At 47.8% G+C, this 21,094-nt stretch overlaps 1 protein-coding gene across 1 annotated transcript in view; it reads right to left on the bottom strand.

Moving 5' to 3' along the window:
* Window positions 1-3,769: 3,769 nt before the first annotated feature.
* LOC147102964 (uncharacterized) overlaps window positions 3,770-21,094 on the bottom strand; it is a 29,698-nt gene continuing 12,373 nt past the window's right edge. The window contains exons 4-11 of the mRNA XM_085963957.1: window positions 19,592-19,675; window positions 16,203-16,300; window positions 14,001-14,188; window positions 13,796-13,885; window positions 12,665-12,748; window positions 10,193-10,258; window positions 7,499-7,616; window positions 3,770-6,071 (exon numbers count right to left, since the gene is read on the bottom strand). Of these exons, the coding sequence (XP_085820083.1) occupies window positions 6,050-6,071; window positions 7,499-7,616; window positions 10,193-10,258; window positions 12,665-12,748; window positions 13,796-13,885; window positions 14,001-14,188; window positions 16,203-16,300; window positions 19,592-19,675 (750 nt within the window). The 3' untranslated portion in view covers window positions 3,770-6,049. The remainder of the gene's footprint in view (window positions 6,072-7,498; window positions 7,617-10,192; window positions 10,259-12,664; window positions 12,749-13,795; window positions 13,886-14,000; window positions 14,189-16,202; window positions 16,301-19,591; window positions 19,676-21,094) is intronic.

Below are 21,094 nucleotides of genomic sequence, written 5' to 3'. Positions count from 1 at the left end.
GAGTGTATGAGAGAGAGGAACAGATTGCAAACCCATTGAATTAACAAAAGCTGCACACATTAACACAGATAAACTCTCCGGTATGCATGAGATAACCCTGTACTTTGCAATATCAAGTTCGCCTATCTGTCTGCAAAACAGAGATAGAGTAACCCCGAAATGACACATTTTGTTTTTATAATCAGTACTGTGCACATTACAGATAAAGACAACACAACAACAAGCAGATGCTGGAAATCTTAAATAAAAAACAAAATGCTGGAAATGCTGAGCAGGTCAGGCAGCATCTGTGGAGAGAAACAGAGTTAACGTTTCAGGTGGAAGACCCTTCGATGAAGACAAATTGTGAATGCTCCAACTTTGAATTAAACAAAAGAAATGCACAGCAGGTTATCAGCATTAGATTAGATAAATGACTAGCCCCAACAAGAGAGTCCAGCCATGTCCCCTTGACATTCAACAGGATTACCATCGGCGAATCCCCCACCATCAACATCCTGGGGGTCACCATTGACCAGAAACTTAACTGGACCAGCCACATAAATACTGTGGCAACAAGAGCAGGTCAGAGGCTAGGTATTCTGCGGCGAGTGTCTCACCTCCTGACTCCCCAAAGCCTTTCCACCATCTACAAGGCACAAGTAAGGAGTGTGATGGAATACTCTCCACTTGCCTGGATGAGTGCAGTTCCAACAACACTCAAGAAGCTCGACACCATCCAAGACAAAGCAGCCCACTTGATTGGCACCCCATCCACCACATTAAACATTCACTCCCTCCACCACCGGCGTACCGTGGCTGCAGTGTGTACTATCTACAAGATACACTGCAGGAACTCACCAAGGCTTCTTCGGCAGCACCTCCCAAACCCGCAAACTCTACCACCTAGAAGGACAAGGGCAGCAGGCGCCTTGGAACACCACCACCTCCAAGTTCCACTCCAAGTCACACACCATCCTGACTACTTGGAAATATATCGCCGATCCTTCATCGTCACTGGGTCAAAATCCTGGAACTCCCTCCCTAACAGCACTATGGGAGTACCTTCACCACACGGACTGCAACGGTTCAAGGCAGTGGCTCACCACCACCTTCTCAAGGGCAATTAATGCTGGCCTTGCCAGCGATCACCACATCCCGTGAATGAATAAAATAAATTAACCCATGTTTTTCGTTTCTCTCGGACGCTGGGGGAATAACTGTGTATCTCCAACATGTTTCTCTCTATTCCTGAAAGATACACACTCCAGATTGTAACACACTTCAGATTATTATGATTTCAGCTTGGTCATTATGGGTTTTACACATTCTCAGTGCAAAAGGCAGCCTGAACCCATAGGTGAACATGCAATCCTGGTGACCTGAAACTTAACTTTATGCATTTAGTATATGGGATATAATGTGTCACAGGCCAATCCCTTTTACCTGTTTTAACCTGGATAGCAGGTCCGATTTGACCACATCTCACAAGACAGATAATTTCAGCCAAACAAGACATTTTTCATAACAGGCTAAATTACTAAGCAGATTTATTCACAAATAGAATTATTTACAGAAGTAGTATAGGCGAGATATTGATCAGTCCAATCCAATACTAAAAGTCCAGAAATAGTTCAGAAGGTCAGAGATTCTTCTAACAAAATTTGAGATGAACTACTCCCCCAAAAATAAAAAAAGAGCAATCTTGTTCCTTAGCATAAACAGAATACGGTCTTTATACCACTTACATAAGTGCAAGTTTATGGATCCTAATTTACCCACTGTGCTCCAAACCAAACAGGAAGTTCTATAACATTGATGCCACAGATTCCACTTTGATCTGGGTGAGTACACTATTTACAAAACAATCCAACAACTTGCATTTATACAGCACCTTTAATGTAGTAAAACCTCCCAAGGTGCTTCACAGGAGCGATTATCAGATAAAATTTGACACCGAGCCACATAAGATGATATCAGGACAGGTGACCAAAAGCTTGTAGGTTTTCACAGAATCACAGAAGCCCCACAGTGCAGATAGAGGCCATTTCGGCCCATCGAGCCTGCACCGACACATATCCCACCCGATCCCCGTAACCCCTACACCAACACATATCCCACCCTATCCCCGTAACCCCACGTATTTAATCGCCCTAACACTAAGGGTCAATTTATCATAGCCAATCAACCTAACTCGCACATCTTTGGACTGTGGGAGGAAACCAGAGCACCCGGAGAAAACCCACGCAAACACGGGGAGAATGTGCAAACTCCACACAGTCACCCGAGGCCGGATTCGAACCCGGGTCCCTGGCGCTGTGAGGCAACAGTGCTAACCACTATGCCACCGTGCTGTCCATGGCATCTTAAAGGAGAGAGAGGTAGCAAGGCGGAGAGATTTAGGGAGGGAATTCCAGAGCTTAGGGCCCAGGCAGCTGAAGGCACGGCTGCCAATGGTGGAGCGATGAAAATCGGGGATGTGCATGAGGCCAGAATTGGAGGAGCGCAGAGATCTCGGAGGGTTGTGGGGCTGGAGGAAGTTACAGAGATAGGGAGGGGCGAGACCACGGAGGGATTTGAAAACAAGGATGAAAATTTTAAAAATGAGGCATTGGTCTGGCAAGTTTGACTGATTGGTGACTCACATGAATAGTTAACAGGAAGTGTTCTTGTGGAACATCAACCATGAACAGCTTTGCAATCAAAGCATCAGCACATATGTAAAGTCACAAACCAACCAAATGAAAAATCAATCAACACCGTGCCCGGTCCTGCAGATTCCCGCACTGTGAGCTGTGACAGGCAGTTGCTACGAGGCACAGGCAATCTTCAGGTGATGGGTCTGCAAACTAAACTCTGGTTACAATTGAAGCAGCAGCTTGCCCTGGCTCCACCTAACTCAGGCTTTATACAAGCCTGTGTCCTTCACTACACGGTCAGCTTTTAAAAAACATTTTTTGAATATATACATGGAATGTTTTGGGGAAATTGCCTTTTCTCTTTATTCTTTCCTTGTTCCGAGGGTCATTTCCCAAGTTTTCTTAGGGCAGTGGTGCTGATAGTGGAATCCCGTGTGCCATTACATGTGGTTGTAATTGGTTTGAATTTGGTACCTTGTTTTAGAAGTTTTTGATTAGGGAAAGTGGGGCATATTGTAATGAGTTCTGCAAATGACCACACTTAATGCGTGTAGTGAGATTTGCTGCACAAGAATCATAAGTTTGCATTAAAAGGTCCCGGAGGCATTGAAATGCTGGTTTCTGAGCAGGTCTGAACAACGGCAAATCACCTGTCCTGGTTACGATGCTAGACGGGATTTGTAACCAGCTGTCAGGAGACAGTGTCACTAAAAAAAAATAGTTTTAGAGATAGACGACAGAGAGAAAGAGAAAGAGAGAAAGACAGACAGAGAGAGACAGAGACAGAGTGAGAGAGACAGAAAGAGAGAGACAGAGTGAGAGAGATAGAGGCAGGCAGACAGAAAGAGACAGAGTGAGAGAGATAGAGACAGGCAGACAGAAACAGACAGACAGAGACAGAGAGTGAGAGAGATAGAGACAGACAGAGAGAGAGAGAGAGCGCGACAGAGACAGAGTGAGAGAGACAGAGAGAGAGACAGACAGAGCGAGACAGAAAGACAGTGAGAGCGACAGACAGAGAGAGACAGATTGAGAGATAGAGACAGACAGAGAGAGAGCATTCTACATATTATTAATGGTAAATTATATCCTGAATAGTTTAGCTACTAAAATCCTACTGCTGCAATAAATCAGCCTTCAGCAGATTGTTCTGTAATATGTTTATTGAGAATATATTGCACAATACACAACAAATCTCACACATAAAACAGAATCAGTGAATACAATATTCGCAGGACAGTAAGATTCATATACAAATTATGAATAACATTACAGTACAATCAACATATACAGTAGATCTCAGCTCAGAGACAAGATAGATTGTTTTATTCGTGAAGTTTATGTTGGGGAATGGTACACATTACCGGTACGGAAGCACAGTGGTTATGTTACTGGACTAGAGGCCTGGACTAATGATCCAGAGACACGAGTTCAAATCCCACCACGGCAGCTGGGGAATTTAAATTCAGTTAATTAAATAAATCTGTAATAAAAAGCTAGTATCTATCGGATTGTTGTAAAAACCCATCTGGTTCACTAATGTCCTTTAGGGAAAGAAATCTGCCGACCTTACCCAGTCTGGGCCTATATGTGACTCCAGACCCACAGCAATGTGGTCCCCTTGAAACAGCCCCTCTGAAATGGCCTAGCAAGCCACTCAGTTGTCAAGAAGGTGGCTCACCACCACGTTCTCAAGGACAATTAAGGATGGGCAATAAATGCTGGCCTTGCCAGCGATGCCCACATCCTGTGAATGAATAATTTTTTTTAAATGTGGGTACCCAAATGTATCAGTACCAGGTCTGGTATTTCTGTGGGTTAGATGCAGAGTAAAGCTCGCTCTACTTTGCCCTAACAAGATGCTCAGCCCCGACCTCAGAACAGCTCCTTCCACTGCGCGCATGACATTTCCCACAACAGCCATCCAGTGCCCTCTGTGACCGAGGGTGCCAATTGGTGCCGAACTGGGGCAAGCTTGTTGGGTGGATGCCTACTGGGGTCTGATCTGCGACTGCCCAAAGACCTTTCACACAGGACCTCCCACAGCCAGCAGGTCAAGGATATTTACATCCCATCAGTCTGGGCTGGAGTTGACATTGGGTTTAGGAAGTGAAAGGCCAGTCATTTTACATCTGGGACATCCCCAATCTTTCAGCAGCCCCAGCAAAGGACAGGAACAGGCTCCAAGCAAAGACCTGGATTGCATGGCCAGGTAACAAGGCACCTCATCAAATGATCAACTTTAAAGCTGGGACGATATGTAATTTTCTTCACGGTCAATGTGTGACTCTGAGCTGTACAGACCTTGGCCTAGAAATTCCTCTCAGGCGGTGACGCTAAATGGATGGTATCGGATCGGCCGCCCGTTACACTCAGCGCCTGATATTCGGTTCCATTGCACGGCCAGCGATGAATATCTAGGCCCTGCAGAAGTTGCTAGGCTCAGTTCTCAGTCTGTGTCGCGTTAACTGCTGGGTATCAGTTACCAAGAAGTGTTACATTACAATAACAAGTATTACAAAGTATTTACAGCCATTCGGCTCAACAATGGTTTCCGCCTTCCTGATCTGGGGGGAGGGGCGGGGTGGAGGGGAAAATCAGCCACACTTCTTGGTCAGTTCCCAGTGACCTTTGTTGGAAGCGCAGATGTAGACATCGGGTGAGGGCAGCATCAACTGTGATGCCCTTCATGCACAAATAGCCTGTCACTACCAACTGTCTAGGTAGGTGAGGTATTAGAGGGCAGGCAACACTGTATTCGGGCTGGGACCAGCACCTTCAGGAGAGGAAGGGAGGACGTTGGCAAGAGAACAAAGGGAGAATCATATGCATTAGTTACACCTGCTGTAGGCTGCAAAATATAATGGGCAGCGACTTGTACACCAGCCCGACTTCAATTATAAGTTATTTTAAATAGGGTGCAGTTTATATACAGGTGCGACTCATAGTCTGGATTTTATGGTACTTTGTGTAAGCAGCACGCAGTTACTTTTGACCTCTTGTTTAAATGTCACCCTGTTACACGAGAACTCTGAACCACGAGTTCCACATCGTAAACCAGGGAGTTCACTGTTAAATAAATGTACTTATTTTTCATGCTTTTAAGTATACTGCAAATTTAAAATGTGCCATGATCGCCTGCATTTTAGCAATTAATTTTGTTTGTGCCAAAGTGCCGGCAGCCTCTGATTGCGTGAAATATTCTTTGCACGAATATTCCTGATTTACAGCGTTTCCATGTGTGCTAGAGTGACTTTGGTTACCTAGGTGACATTTCCTGCCAGTTCAGTGCGTAACAAAGATTATAAAAACGATACATGACTGGGTGTAATCAGACAGCAACGCAGTCAAAACGATGTGGAAGCTGCTTTGTGCTGTTTCTTTCGTGCCTTGCCGAGGGCTCCTCTCCTCCTGGTGCTCAGTAGCTGGCGTTAGGTTAGAATAGAGGCATTCCTGGGGGGGCGGGGGGAGAAAAAAACCACAAGACGGTATTGATACTTCAGACTCGTTATAACCAACATTGCTTAAGGTCACAGTGCCACCAGCAGGTTAATTACCTGAGCCACGAAAGTCAGGAAAATCCAGGTCCAACTGATCCCAGCAAGGGGTGGAGGTAGAACTGTGTTGGCACCTTGTGTTGTGGAAGTGAGATTGATTGGGGCTCCTTCTCCTGACTGCTATTCAGTGACTCCCCTTCCCCCCCCCCGCCATCCCGCCCCCCGCTGGACAGAGTTGAGGGCAGGATCGGACTTGTTTGGGATGCCTTCCATAGTCAAATAACGTGCCAACGCTCACTGTCTAGATTCATACAGGAAGGATGGTGTCTTGGGGGACGACTTAGCATCATGGAACTCTACCCCAGCTTGCGCTAATGGCTTCAGCAGTGAGGGAAACAATTGGGAAAGAAAAATAGAGACACACGATGGCCCACCAAATAAAGGTTTTCTAATAAGCAGACCTGTTAAAGTAGAAAAATGGGCCTATATTCCCTAGAGCTTCGAAGAATGTGCAGTGATCTCATTGAAAAGTGTAAAATTCTTAAGGGGCTTGACAGGGTAGATGCTGGGAGAATGTTTCCCCTGGCTGGAGAGTCTAGAAATAGGGGTCATAGTCTCAGGATAAGGGGTCGCCATTTAAGACTGAGATGAGGAGAAATTTCTTCACTCAGAGGATGGTGAATCTTTGGAATTCTCTACCCCAGATGGCTGTGGAGGCTCAGTCGTCGAGTATATTCAAGACAGAGATCGATAGATTTTTGAATATTAAGGGAATCAAGGGATATGGGGATAGTTCAGGAAAGTGGAGATGAGGTAGGAGATCAGCCATGATCTTATTGAGGGGCTGAATGGCCGACTCCTGCTCCTAATTCTTATGTTCTTATTCTGTTCTCAACAGCTTCTTGGCGTGTCTGTATGTCAGAGCGTACAAAGTGGGGGGTCAGGTGAGGTTTTGAACCCAAGATCATCTTCTCACTGAGTGGGAGGGGGCGAGGCCAGTGAGGGATTTGAAAAAAAGGATGAGAATTTTAAAACTGAGGCGTTGCTGGACCGGGAGACAATGTAGGTCGTTGAGCACAGGATGATGCCAGGGATGGGAAACTCTAGTTATGAGGAGAGACTGGCATTATTGGGATTGTTTCCACTATAGCTGGGAGGAGATTTAATAGAGTTTAACAGGCAGTATAAATGTGTGAGGGGTATGGTGAGAAGGTGGGGTTGAAATTAAACAGCGACGGTTATTACCTTCTCTTTTAACGTTCTTATGTTATCAGTATGGTAACAGCCCGTAGATTGGCACTGATCAATACAACTAACCTTCTAGTTAATCACTAACCTACGCTGGGTGCTGAATCGGAGTTCCTGAACCTTATGTGCACTTACTGTGTGTCAGTGGAATCCAGCCAGTCGCAGGTAGAATTCCTGCAGTCTGAAATGATTTCGTCTAATAGTCCTGTGTTGGAGCTGGAGGTGAACGGTTCGTCAGGGTAAGGCTGAACATCTGAAACAAAGGCGAGACCGTGATTCCACAACCACTCTGGGTAACATAGGCAAACGGAATAGGAATGAAAAGATGCTCCCCCTACAGATTCAGTTGGTAACAGCACCGAAAAATACAGAGCAGGAAATACCAGGCTTGAAGCGTGTGGGCGTTGAGTTAGCTGATTGCCACCAGGTGGCAGTAGGGACACTACAATTGGCCTCAGTACCCTGAGCCGAGGGTCTTGTTCTGGATCGGTATCCGGGAGGAGCCCGGCTGGAAAAGTCGTGGAGTGGACGTCGGGCCAGCACAGGATCAGATTCAGTTGTAACACCCTCCAAGGTCAAACAGCCCGCTGACACTCACTGCCCAGGCTACATCTGGAGAATGGTTGCATGAGCGAAGCATTGGAGGTTGTCAGTGCTTACGCACTGAAGTGTGTTACAATCTGGAGTGTGTCTATCTCGCAAGAATAGAGAGAAGCATGTTGGAGATGCGGGATGTGGGCGTCGCTGGCAGGTCCAGCATTTATTGTCCATCCCTAGTTGCCCTTGAGAAGGTGGTGGTGAGCCGCCGCCTTGAACCGCTGCAGTCTGTGTAGTGAAGGTACTCCCACAGTGATGTTGGGTAGGGAGTTCCAGGATTTTGACCCAGCGACAATGAAGGAATGGCGATATACTTCCAAGTCAGGATGGTGTGTGACTTGGAGGGGAACTTGGAGGTGGCGGTGTTCCCATGCACCTGCTGCCCTTGTCCTTCTAGGTGGAAGAGGTCGCGGGTTTGGGAGGTGCTGCCGAAGAAGCCTTGGCTTCTCCTGGGACAACACCAATGCTGCTATTGATCCGGCATGCGAGAGTGATCTGCCTAAATTAATTTGGAATTCTTCTTTCCCTTCCCCCAGTGCCTCCTCACAGTAGCACAGCTGAGATAGGGAACTCAGCAACAGGACATTGAATGTGTTCTGCTCCAGCATGCAGCTCTTCCATGCCTCACTCTCTCAGTATAACTCTGTGGATCAGTAAAGGTGGAGTGTGTGGGTATCGCTGATTTTGTATTGGCTTCACAGGGTGTTGCCAGCACACGGGTCTTGCGCAGTTAGGAACAAAGGGACAGGAAGAGGCCATTCAGCCCCTCAAGCCTGCTCCGCTATTCAATTAGATCAAGGCTGATCTGTGCCTCAAATCCATTTACCTGCCGTTGCTCCATGTCCCTCGATACCCTTACCCAACAAAAATCTATCGATCTCGGTCTTGAAAGCTTAAATTGACCCCCAGCATCCACAGCCTTTTTTGGGGAAACAGTTCCAGATTTCTACTACGACTCCCCAAAGCCTTTCTACCATCTACAAGGCACAAGTCAGGAGTGTGATGGAATATTCTCCACTTGCCTAGATGAGTGCAGCTCCAACAACACTCAAGAAGCTCGACGCCATGCAGGACAAAGCAGCCCGCTTGATTGGCACCCCATCTACCACCTTAAACATTCACTCCCTCCACCACCGGCGCACCGTGGCTGCAGTGTGTACCATCTACAAGATGCACTGCAGCAACTCGCCAAGGCTTCTTCGGCAGCACCTCCCAAACCCGCGACCTCTACCACCTAGAAGGACAAGGGCAGCAGGCACATGGGAACAGCACCACCTCCAAGTTCCCCTCCAAGTCACACACCATCCTGGCTTGGAAATATATCGCTGATCCTTCATCGTCGCCGGGTCAAAATCCTGGAACTCCCTCCCTAACAGCACTGTGGGAGAACCTTCACCACACAGACTGCAGCGGTTCAAGAAGGCGGCTCACCACCACCTTCTCAAGGGCAATTAGGGATGGGCAATAAATGCTGGCCTCGACAGCGACGCCCACATCCCATGAACGAATTTTTAAAAAGTGTGATAAAGTGCTTCCAAATTTCACTCCTGAACGGCCTTACTCTAATTTTAAGATTATGTCCCCTCATTCTTGATTCCCCCAACAGAGGAAACAGTTTCTCTGTATCTACCCTATTGAATCCTTTTAACATTTTAAACACCTCAATCAGATCACCCCTCAATCTTCCATACTCAGGGGAATACAAGCCAAACTTATGTGATCTGTCCTCATAATTTAACCCTCTGAGCCCCGGTGTCATTCTGGTGAATCTGCGCTGCTCCCCCTCCAAGGCCAATCTATCCTTCCCGAGGTGCGGGGCCCAGAGCTGAACGCCGTGCTCCAGGGGGAGTCTGACCAAGGCTCTGTATTACTGAAGCATCACTTCCTCCCCTTTGTAATCCAGCCCCCTGAGATAAAGGCCAACATTCCATCAACTGGCAGCAACCCTGATGCACCCGTGCCGGATTCACCATGCCTGGCGCCCTCGAAGACCTTGATCTGGTAGTACCAAGAGGCCAGTATAGAAACAGCGCATGTGGACGGGGTCTGTCTCGGCTGTGATGCCTTCCACATCGGAATGGCCGGCTCACACTCACTGTCGAGGCTGACAGATGAAGAATGTGCAGTTAGGCAGGGTAGTGAAGGGCTGAGGGCGCCTGTGGAACTGCAGCCGGAGCAGGAATCACTGACAGGAATACTAAGGAGGTGGGAAAAAAAAACACAATTACTTACTGGAATTAATCCTTAACTTCTGAGTCACTGATTTAGGAACATCGTAGATTCCACTCTGACAGTTTGCTACCAAGAAAAAAAATCATTAATGTACATCAGGGACTTAAGATCTTAAATGCACCACACATCATTTTTCTCTCGCTCCCCCCCTCTCCCCTTTCCCCCCCCCCACCCACACACTATTCCCTGCCCAAAGTGGTTGGGAGGCACTTGCTCCTCACAACAATAACTTATATATTTACTAGCTGAAGTGCCCGGCGGTGCCGAGGCTTTTTCGAGGGCATGTTGTTGTTGGAAGAGAGAGAGAGAGAGCGACTGGGGGGGGGGGGGGGAGGGAGGGCGGGGGGGGGAAGGGAGGGCGGGGGGGGAAGAGAAGGGGGGAAGGGAAGGGGGGGAGAGGGGGGGGAAGGGGAGGGGGCGGGGGGGGAGGGGGGGAAGGGGAGGGGGGGGCGCGGGGGAGGGGGGGGCGCGGGGGAGGGAGAGGGAGGGCGGGGGCCCCCCCGAGGGTTGCGCCCCCCCCCCCGAGGGTCGCGGCCCCCCCCGTGGGTCGCGCCCCCCCCCCGGGTCGCGGCCCCCGCAGAGGGTCGCGGCCCCCCCCCGAGGGTCGCGCCCCCCCCCCCCCCGAGGTGAAGACCGCCGATTGCGGCTGTGCGAGACGGCCGGGGGGCCGGTTGCCAGGGTGACGCTTGACGCTCAGCAAGCCCCGCCCCCCGGCCGAGCCAGAGAGAGACGCCGCATCTCAGCTCCTGCTGCGCGCGCACCCTAGCGGTGCTGGGCTGAGGCTCGGCCCTCCAGCCTTCGAGTGGGGCCGGGAGTTGCCTAGCTCGGGCGTGGGTGCGAAGGAGAAGCCGAGGCTTCGAGGCCTACCTGGAAAAACGGGGAAAGGTAGGAAAATTAATGAGATTAGATAAGTTAATTCGTTTCTAAATCATTTTTTTTTTAAAACAATATGTGTTTTAAAAGCAACGTTTTTTTTAAAGACGCAGAAAGCGGGAAAAAGAAAGGAAAAGTTTGGAATCAAGATGGCGGCGACTCACCTCGGTTCAGAACGATAAGGCCCGGCCACACACGCACCGATTGGCCCGGCGGCACACGCCAGCAACCCGGCGTACGATTGGTCGAGCTCGAGGTCACTCTGTCGCTAATGAGCGGATAATGAGATGCTAATGAGCGGAATGTTAAGGTTTTTCGGATACCGCGGGCGCGATTTTAGCCCGGCCGAAACGTAAATACGCTTAAAACCGTCTCGGAAGCGTAAGCTTTCTTTGGAGGTAACGCGCGCGTAGGTACGCCCTGTAACTTTCGAGCGCATACCCGACAGACGCACACGCGATGACAGACAGACAGAATGACAGACAGAAGTACCGATTTATATATATAGAAGAAGATAGAATATAGCGCCTGTAACGTAATAAAACATCTCAAGGCGCTCCACAGGAGCAGTATCAAAAAAAAACAAAATTTGGCAACGAGCCACATAAAGAGATATTAGGGCAGGTGACCAAAAGCTTGGTCAAAGAGGTAGGTTTTAAGGAGCAAAGAGAGGGGGAGAGGTTTAGGGAGGGAATTCCAGAGTTTAGAACCCAGGCAGCTGAAGGCACGGCCGACAATGGTGGAGCGATTAAAATCAGGGATGTTCAAATGGCCAGAAGAGGCAGAGCTTATAAAATCAAATCTTTAGCAATCTCGGCCCGTAAAGATCTGCTGAGGAAGGTATGAGAGAGTAGCCTAGGGATGTCTGAATCTTCTTTCTCTCCCTCCCTGTGAGGAAGTACTGAGGACACTGCGCTGCTTATATCGCCCATCCCCAATTGCCCTTGAGAAGGTGGTGGTGAGCCGCCTTCTTGAACCGCTGCAGTCTGTGTGGTGAAGGTACTCCCACAGTGCTGTTAGGGAGGGAGTTCCAGGATTTTGAGCCAGCGACGATTAAGGATCGGCGATATACTTCTAAGTCAGGATGGTGTGTGACTTGGAGGGGAACTTGGAGGCGGTGGTGTTCCCATGCGCCTGCTGCCCTTGTCCTTCTAGTTGCAAGAGGTTGCAGGTTTGGGAGGTGCTGCCGAAGAAGCCTTGGCGAGTTGCTGCAGTGCATCTTGTAGATGGTACACACTGCAGCCACGGTACGCCAATGGTGGAGGGGGTGAATGTTTAAGGTGGTAGAGGGGGTGCCAATCAAGCGGGCTTTGCACATTTAAGTGAGATACCTGATGTACCTGCACGTACATTTAGGTGAGGTGCACAGAAATCTGCATGTATATTTAGAAAGTCTGCATTTAATTATGATGCACGGGGCCTTTGCTTGTGTGTTTAGTACAATGCACAGAACTCTGTTATACCTGATCTGAGATTGGTGCAGGCCGGCAGTATAACTCTACACCGCTCGAAAAACATTACCAGCGTCAATCCTCTGCCTGTAGTAGAAGTGCAATAACATTTGAACTCTCTATGTAGAGGTATCGTAAGTACGTGTACCTTTGCCTGCAACCTTTGGCCACGGACTCAGAGCAACATCTAACTTCAGCTCCTGTTTATCTGGGAGCTGGTCAGACACGATTTCTGGAAGTGAAGAAAAAGATCATCAAGACAAACGAGCACTAAATGAAGGAGCGATGCAGTGGGGCAAGAACGAGCTTTTCCCTGCTGCCACATGGGCTTGTATCCTGTCAGGCTGATGGGATGAAAGTCTCATTCAGCTGCTGGGTGTAAGGTTCCTAAGTCACTGAATTTGAGCAGATGAATCCAGTCAGAGCAGGGGAGTTCTCCCCCGTGTCCTGGGGCCAATATTTATCCCTCAATCAACATCACTAAACAGGTTATCTGGTCATTATCACATGGCTGCTTGTGGGAGCTTGCTGAGCGCAAATTGGCTGCCGCATTTCCTACATTACAACAGTGACTACACTTCAAAAGTACTTCATTGGCTGTAAAGGGCTTTGGGATGTCCTGAGGTTGTGAAAGGTGCTATAGAAATGCAATTTTTCTTTCTTTGGTTCCTTTAGAATAGACTCACACATGGGATAATAGTAACAAAATTACTTATCATTTGCTCCTCTCTCCCCAGCCTACGTGTTCTTCCTGTAACCACTGCCTACTGCCCCGCACTGGCCTCCCGTCACTTTTACATCACTCAGCACCCTCTCTTCTGACCGCTTCTCATCTTACACACAAGTAATAATCTTACACCCGATGGAGATAACCCTACATTGGTGGCCATGAACACATGGGGGAGGGGGAGAGGAGGGGGAGGGGAGTGGGGGGGAGGGGGAGAGGAAGGGAGGGGAGGGGAGGGGAGGGAGGGAGTGGAGGGGGGGAGGGAGGGAGGGGAGGGGGAGAGGAGGGGAGGGGAGGGGAGGGGTGGGGGAGGGATGAGGGGAGGGGAGGGGAGGCGATGTCACTGCCTTACTGCTGCAGTCAGACCTCTTCCAGGCATTGGCTGATCCTGAGAGCAGGGTGAACACTCACAGAGCCCAGTGGGACTGGCAAAAAGTAAGCAAAATTAAATTTTAAAAAGTTCATACTCTTAAAAAAAAAAAAACTGCATAAATTAACTGAATGAAATAAACAGATACTATAGATTATAACTCCAGAAATTCTCATTGTTACCTTTAGATGGGGGTGCGGTTTCACTATCCACATCCTCCTCCCCTGTGCTGGATGATGTGATGCTGTTGGAGCTGACATAATAAGGTTCAACTGCAATTAGACATCAGACCATAGTTAAAGCAACGGAGCGCAAATCATCCCAGCAATAAATCCAGCCAGTCTCATAGCGAGTACCCACTTCTACTGCTGGTAATGAGTGACTGACCTACATTGTCTAAATACTGACACGAACTCTCCCGAGGTGCAGCAGAGGACTTGAGGAGTCGTGCGGTGTCTGAGGTCAAGTCCTGACTCTGTGTATCCCTGGAGCTGAATGATCCGGATGGATTCTCCCGCTTGGTCCTGTCCTGACAAAGCGATGTTGCTCTTTGAATCAGGCAGGGGATGTCGTGCCTGGGAAAGGGATGCACAGTGTTGCAGATTGAAGGCATTTTCAGAAGTGATTCACCACCAAACCCTCCCACCGTAAGGAAAATACGGGACAGCCCGGCCCAGCTTGTACCAACCGTCTCACTCCTCATATACACAACCTGTCTCGCTCGCTCTCTCTCTCATACCGACGCACACAGGCATCTTCACACACAGTTTCTTTCAACCACTCTTTTACACACTCTTATACTCCATCTCTTTCTATAATGCTCTCATACACATGACTTGTCTCTTTATAGCACACACACACAAGGTAAGCATGCAGGTGTAGCAGGCGGTTAAGAAGGCAAATGGTATGTTGGCCTTCGTAGCGAGAGGGTTCGAGTACAGGAACAAGGATGTCTTGCTGCAGTTGTACAGGGCCTTGGTGAGACCACACCTTGAGTATTGTGTGCAGTTTTGGTCGCCTTATCTGAGGAAGGATGTTCTTGCCATGGAGGGAGTGCAGCGAAGATTCACCAGGCTGATACCTGGGATGGCAGGAATGACGTATGGTGAGAGATTGTGTCGATTGGGCTTATACTCACTGGAGTTTAGAAGATTGAGAGGGGATCTCATCGAAACCTATAAAATTCTGTCAGGCCTGGACAGACTAGATGCAGGAAGGATGTTCCCGATGGAGTCCAGAACCAGGGGTCATAGTCTAAGGATAAGGGGTAAGCCATTTAGGACAGAGATGAGGAGGAATTTCTTCACCCAGAGAGTGGTGAACCTGTGGAATTCTCTGCCACAGAGGGCGGTGGAGGCCAGTTCATTAAATATATTCAAGAGAAGGAGTTGGATATATTTCTTAAGGCTAACGGGATATGGGGAGAAGGCAGGGACAGGGTACTGAATTTGGATGATCAGCCATGATCTCATTGAATGGCGGAGCAGGCTCGAGGGGCCGAATGGCCTACTCCTGCTCCTATCTTCTATGTTTCTATGTTTCACACACACACACACACATCTCTTTCCACCATTCTCACACACACACACTCTATCAATCTCTAGGCCTCACAAGCATACACTTATCCACGGTGGATAAAGGACCAGCTGAAGGAAATGTGTGTGTTGCACAAGTTACAAGAATGCTGGGTCCTGTACCCACACTTTATTGCTGCACCTCCAGCTCTGGGATTCCGAAACAACATAAAACATATCCCGTGCAGTGTTCCTGCTCCCATGTGCTTTGTAGCTGGGACAACTGACTATGGGAGCACTTCCAATTCAAAAATTAAAGACTAGTGCTTATACTTTTTAATAAAATATCCTTGTTGGATGTCCCATTTTAGTGGGTAAGGGAGATCCGTTACAAGGGGCCATTGGTCCCTCTGGGATCCTAACCTGCCCATCACAGCATCCAACCGTATTTTAACCTTCCTTCAATGATTTTGTCTCCAATACTCTGTCTGGCAGGTTATTCCAAGCGGCTCACCACCACCTTCTCAAGGGCAGTTAGGGATGGGCAATAAATGCTGGCCTTGCCAGCGATGCCCACATCCCGTAAACGAATTTTAAAAAAATTCAATGCTCGGAATAATTTCTTCCAATATCAATTTTAAATTCGCTTTGGACTCAAAGTGAGTAGGGAGAAACTGTTTCCTTTGTTAAGTGGGCCAGTAATCAGAGGTAAAATAGATATAAAATAATTGGTAAAAGAACCAGAGGGGAAACGAGGGAAAAAAGTGTTTTACGCAGCCAGTTGTGATCTGAAACACACTGAAAGAGTGGTGGAATCAGATTCCACAGGAACTTCCAAAAGGCAATTGGACGTGTAGTTGAAGAGGACTAATTTACAGGGTTATGAGGAATAAGCCGGGGAGTGGGACTAATTGTTCGCTCTTTCAAAGAGCCGGCACAGGCACGACGGGCCGAATGGCCTCCTTCTGTGCTGTAAGATTGTGAGACTCATTTAAAATCTGATGTGTTCTGGTTTATTCTGAAGTAATATTCTGGATTTCGGGGGAAACCGTGCGTGCTGCTGAAGAAAGCTCACCAAGTACAGGCTGAGTTCTTCTTCCCCGGTCCAGGAAGCTGCATGGCTTTCCACAGAAACTCCATCCACACGGCGCGCAGGTCCGAGCTCTCCGCCGCCTGATACACAAAACAAGGGGACAGGAGTGAAAAACAGTGCAGGAGAAATGGGCACGTCAGGGGTCCATGTAACAAAGCACAGGAATTGAGAGTGGGGAATTGAGCAGTGCAAGTCTGGAACATATCTGCTGACTCACATTCATAGGATTACAAAGTATTTACAGCACAGAAACAGGCCATTCGGCCCAACTGGTCCATGCCGGTGTTTATGCTCCACACGAGCCTCCTCCCACCCCTCTTCATCTCACCCCATCAACATATCCTTCTATTCCCTTCTCCCTCATGTGTTTATCTAACCTCCCTTTAAATACTTCTATCCTATTCGCCTCAACCACTCCCTGTGGTAGCGAGTTCCACATTCTCACCACTCTCTGGGTAATGAAGTTTCCCCTGAATTCCCGATTGGATTTATTAGTGACTATCTTATATTGATGGCCCCTAGTTCTGGTCTCTCCCACGAGTGAAAACATCTTCTCTACATCTACCCTATCAAACCCTTTCATAATCTTAAAGACCTCTACCAGGTCACCCTCAGTCTTCTCTTTTCTAGAGAAAAGAGCCCCCGCCTGTTCAATCTTTCCTGATCGTTATAATCAGCATTAATATGCTGCCCCGGCACCTTAAACCTGTTTAAAATATAAACAGTCCAATTTAACGAATCTACTAAGTGGTCCCAAGCCTAGTGGGTAAAAGCACCATCTTGTGTACCGCTAAGCCATGAGGCCAGAGTCTCCCAGGTCTGATGCCTGGCCTGGGCTGATTTTAACTGATCTATGCTGGGGAATGTGAGTAGGAGGAGTGCTAAGAACATAAGAATTAGGAGCAGGAGCAGACCATTCGGCCCTTCGAGCCTGCTCCGCCATTCAATAAGATCATGGCTGATCTTCGACCTCAACTCCACTTTCCTGCCCGATCCCCATATCCCTTGATTCCCCTAGAGTCCAAAAATCTATCAATCTCAGCCTTGAATATACTCAACGACTGAGCATCCACAGCCCTTTGGGGCAGAGAATCCCAAAGATTCACAACCCTCTGAGTGAAGAAATTCCTCCTCATCTCGGTCTTAAATGGCCGACCCCTTATCCTGAGACTATGCCCCCTAGTTCTAGACTCTCCAGCCAGGGGGAACAACCTCTCAGCATCTACCCATCTACAATTAATCTCAATACCTCTGAGTTAGGGAGAAGAAAAATCAGCCAGGGTTGTGAACCCCAATCGCTACCCAGTGACCCTGCTGGAAGGTGAACACGTGCTGACTGGTGAGGACAACAGGAACCCGGCAACATTCACTCACGGAGAATGACAAGGTATGAGAGGATTACCTCTGACTGCGGAACCGTCCCCCAGCAAGAGTCAGTGCCTTCAAGCGAGAAGGTCTTTCCTCAGCGAGATACTGGACTAGACTGGGATGGGGTGGGGGAGTGGTATAAGTCTTCACTCAGTGAAAGGAATGAACCCAGCCATTTTAATACTCTTACATTTGAAAGCTTGCTTGCAACTAACAATGAATGGTAATGTGCGAGGAGCGGAGTAGAAAGCTCTTGCGTGTCACGGGAGCAACAACAACAACTTGCATTTATATAGCGCCTTTAATGTTGTAAAACGGCCCAAGGCGCTTCACAGGAGTGTATTCAAACAAAATCGGACACTGAGCCACATAAGAAGATATTAGGACAGGTGACCAAAAGCTTGGTCAAAGAGGTAGGTTTAAAGGAGTGTCTTAAAGGAGGAGAGAGAGTCGAGAGGCGGAGAGGTTTAGGGAGGGAATTCCAGAGTTTAGGGCCCCGGCAGCTGAAGGCACGGACTCCGATGGTGGAGCGATTCAAATCGGGGATGGGCAAAAGGTCAGAATTGGAGGAATGCAGAGATCTCAGAGGGTTGTAGAGCTGGAGGAGGTTACAGAGATAGGGAGGGGCGAGACCATGGTGGGATTTGAAAACAAGGAAAACAGTCTAAGAAAAGCTCTCAGCCTTTCAGAAACTGGTATCTTCCTAAACACACATTTTAAAAAAATGATCCATGGTACCCAGCAGTACTGCCTAATGTATTTGCATCATACTCATGTAGATTGAAATGTGAATCAAAGCACAGTTCACCACAGCATCCTGTTTACTTACAAGCGATCATTATGCCAATTCCCTAGGAGCTTGCTAGGGTGGGGCAAACAACAGGGGTCAAGGAGAGGATGGGAATGGGAAGAATGCAGCACAGGTGGGAATGGTGAAGGGACTCACCTGAAACAAGAGCCGTTCTGTCTCTTTCAGATGCTCCTGAACCCCAATGTGTTCTGTACCTGTCTCTGTTTAAAGAGGGGAGGAGGAGGAAATATACATCGTTGGGCCAAATGCCAGTTCTTGTTCCTGAAAATGTTCCCATCATCTCTTAAAGGGTCAATTTTTTAATCACTTTCCCAAATACCTCAAAAGAGATTTCAATTAGACTGTCTAGTCGTGACTCGAAATGCTGGCGACCCCTTTGGTAACACCGAGGATTACGTGGCAATTCAGTTATTTGAGAATCTTTCAGTTATTTGTGAATGAAATTCCCCAACCGATGGCATTAGTAACCAAATACTCAAACAGGAGGAGCAAGCCATGCAGTTTACCCGAGTGCTTTCGATTTAGTTTAATAAAATAAATCGGTCACTGAGGCAGACTAGACAGAGGAAACATGTAAACCTCGCTTAGGCCGATGCCTCCTAAATATAATCAGCAAGCAGCAGAATAGGAGCAGCATAATTTTGTGCCCTTCCCCCCTTTTTTCTCTCCCACATGGCAGCTGTCTCCCATTCTGCCAGCGCATTTCACACCTAGAGCCGTCTTTTGTCTCTCCACTAGTCCTATCACCATCGCGTCTCGTTTTGAATACCTCTTAATGTCTCTTCACTTCTCTTTTGTTCTTTCATCCCCATTCCCCAGCCCCCAAACTGGCCTTTTAATCCGTTTCATTTCCTGTGTTTCTTCAGTCCTGACGAAGGGTTTCGACCTGAAACGTTGACTCTATTTCTCTCTCCACGGATGTTGCCTGGCCTGCTGAGTTTTTCCAGCATTTTCTGTTGTTATTTAGCATAATAGGAGTATTGTTCTGACGAAAGGTCATCAACCCGAAATGTTAACTCTGTTTCTCTCTCCAGATGCTGCCTGACCTGCTGAGTATTTCCAGCATTTTCTGTTTTTATTTCAGATTTCCAGCATCCGCAGTATTTTGCTTTTGTGTTACAATAGGAGTATTGTCTTATCGAATCTCCACAGACACCGGCTCAAGTTGTTCTCGCACACAGTTTAGACTTACCAGCAATTTCCTCTTCCCATTTTTCATGACGATTTCAAATGGATACTCGTGGCCTGTGGCTTTGATTTCTCTCACGGACTGAACCTGTTGTCGGAAAAGTTCTGTGATTAGGAGATTTGAACTGTTTATTTATTTGCAGTTTCTCCTCTTTCTCCTGAAGGCATGAACTCCTGCTGCGATACAGTTCCATGAGCACTGGTCACCAGCAGGTACCTTACTGAAGTGACCATGCTTTATGCGTGAGCCTAGACGATGGGTCTATATGGCTGGTGTGCATTTGAACACAAACCAGTCTCAGATCAGTGTGAGCACATAGATTAGATTCCAATTTGCAACTCACTCTCAGGTATCCATTATTCTATAAACCATCCAAATGCACTCTTGCCTCTGAGTCCCACTCCAGAGACTTGAGCACATAATCTAGGCCGACACTCCCAGAGCAGTACTGAGGGAGCGCTGCACTGTCGGAGGTGCTGTCTTTCGGATGAGATGTTAAACTGAGGCCCTCTCAGGTGGCTGTAAAAGATCCCAAGGCACTATTTGGAAGAGCAGGGAAGCTATCCACGGTCTCCTGGCCAATATTTATCCCTCAACCAACATCACTAGAACAGATGATCTGGTCATTTATCTCATTGCTGTTTGTGGGACCTTGTGCGCAAATTGGCTGCTATGTTTCCCACTGCTTTTCCTGATATATATTAATGACTTGGATGTGGGTGTACAGAGTACAATTTCAAAATTTGCAGGTGACACAAAACTTGGAAGTATAGTGAACAGTGAGGAGGAGAGTGACAGACTTCAAGAGAACATAGACAGGCTGGTGAAATGGGCGGACATGTGGCAGATGAAATTTAACGCAGAAAAGTGTGAAGTGATACATTTTTGGTAGAATGAATGAGGAGAGGACATATAAACTAAAGGGTACAATCCTGAAGGGGGTGCACAAACAAAGAGACCTGGGGGTATATGTGCACAAATCGTTGAAGGTGGCAGGGCAGGTTGAGAAAGCAGTTAAAAAGGCTTACGGGATCCTGGGCTTCATGAATAGAGGTATAGAGTACAAAAGTGTGGAAATTATGATGAACCTGTATAAAACACTGGTTCGGCCCCAACTGGAGTACTGTGTCCAATTCTGGGCACCGCACTTTAGGAAGGATGTGAAGGCCTCAGATAGGGTGCAGAGAAGATTTACGAGAATGATTCCAGGAATGAGGGACTTCAGTTACGTGGATAGACTGGAGAAGTTGGGGTTGTTCTCCTTGGAGCAGAGAAGACGGAGAGGAGATTCGATAGAGGTGTTCAAAATCATGAGGGGCCTGGACAGAGTAGATAGAGAGAAACTGTTCGCATTGGCAGAAGGGTCGAGAACCAGAGGACACAGATTTAAGGTGATTGGCAAAAGAACCAAAGGCAACATGAGGAAAAACTTTTTTATGCAGCAAGTGGTTAGGATCTGGAATGCACTGCCTGAAAGGGTGGTGGAGGCAGATTCAATCGTGGCTT

Source organism: Somniosus microcephalus, chromosome 21 (genome assembly GCF_052327205.1).
Source record: "Somniosus microcephalus isolate GS21.2 chromosome 21, FLI_Smic_1.0, whole genome shotgun sequence".
Classification (NCBI taxonomy): Eukaryota; Metazoa; Chordata; class Chondrichthyes; order Squaliformes; family Somniosidae; genus Somniosus; species Somniosus microcephalus.
Note: the sequence above shows the minus strand (reverse complement) of the source record. Positions and strands in the feature narration are given on the sequence as shown.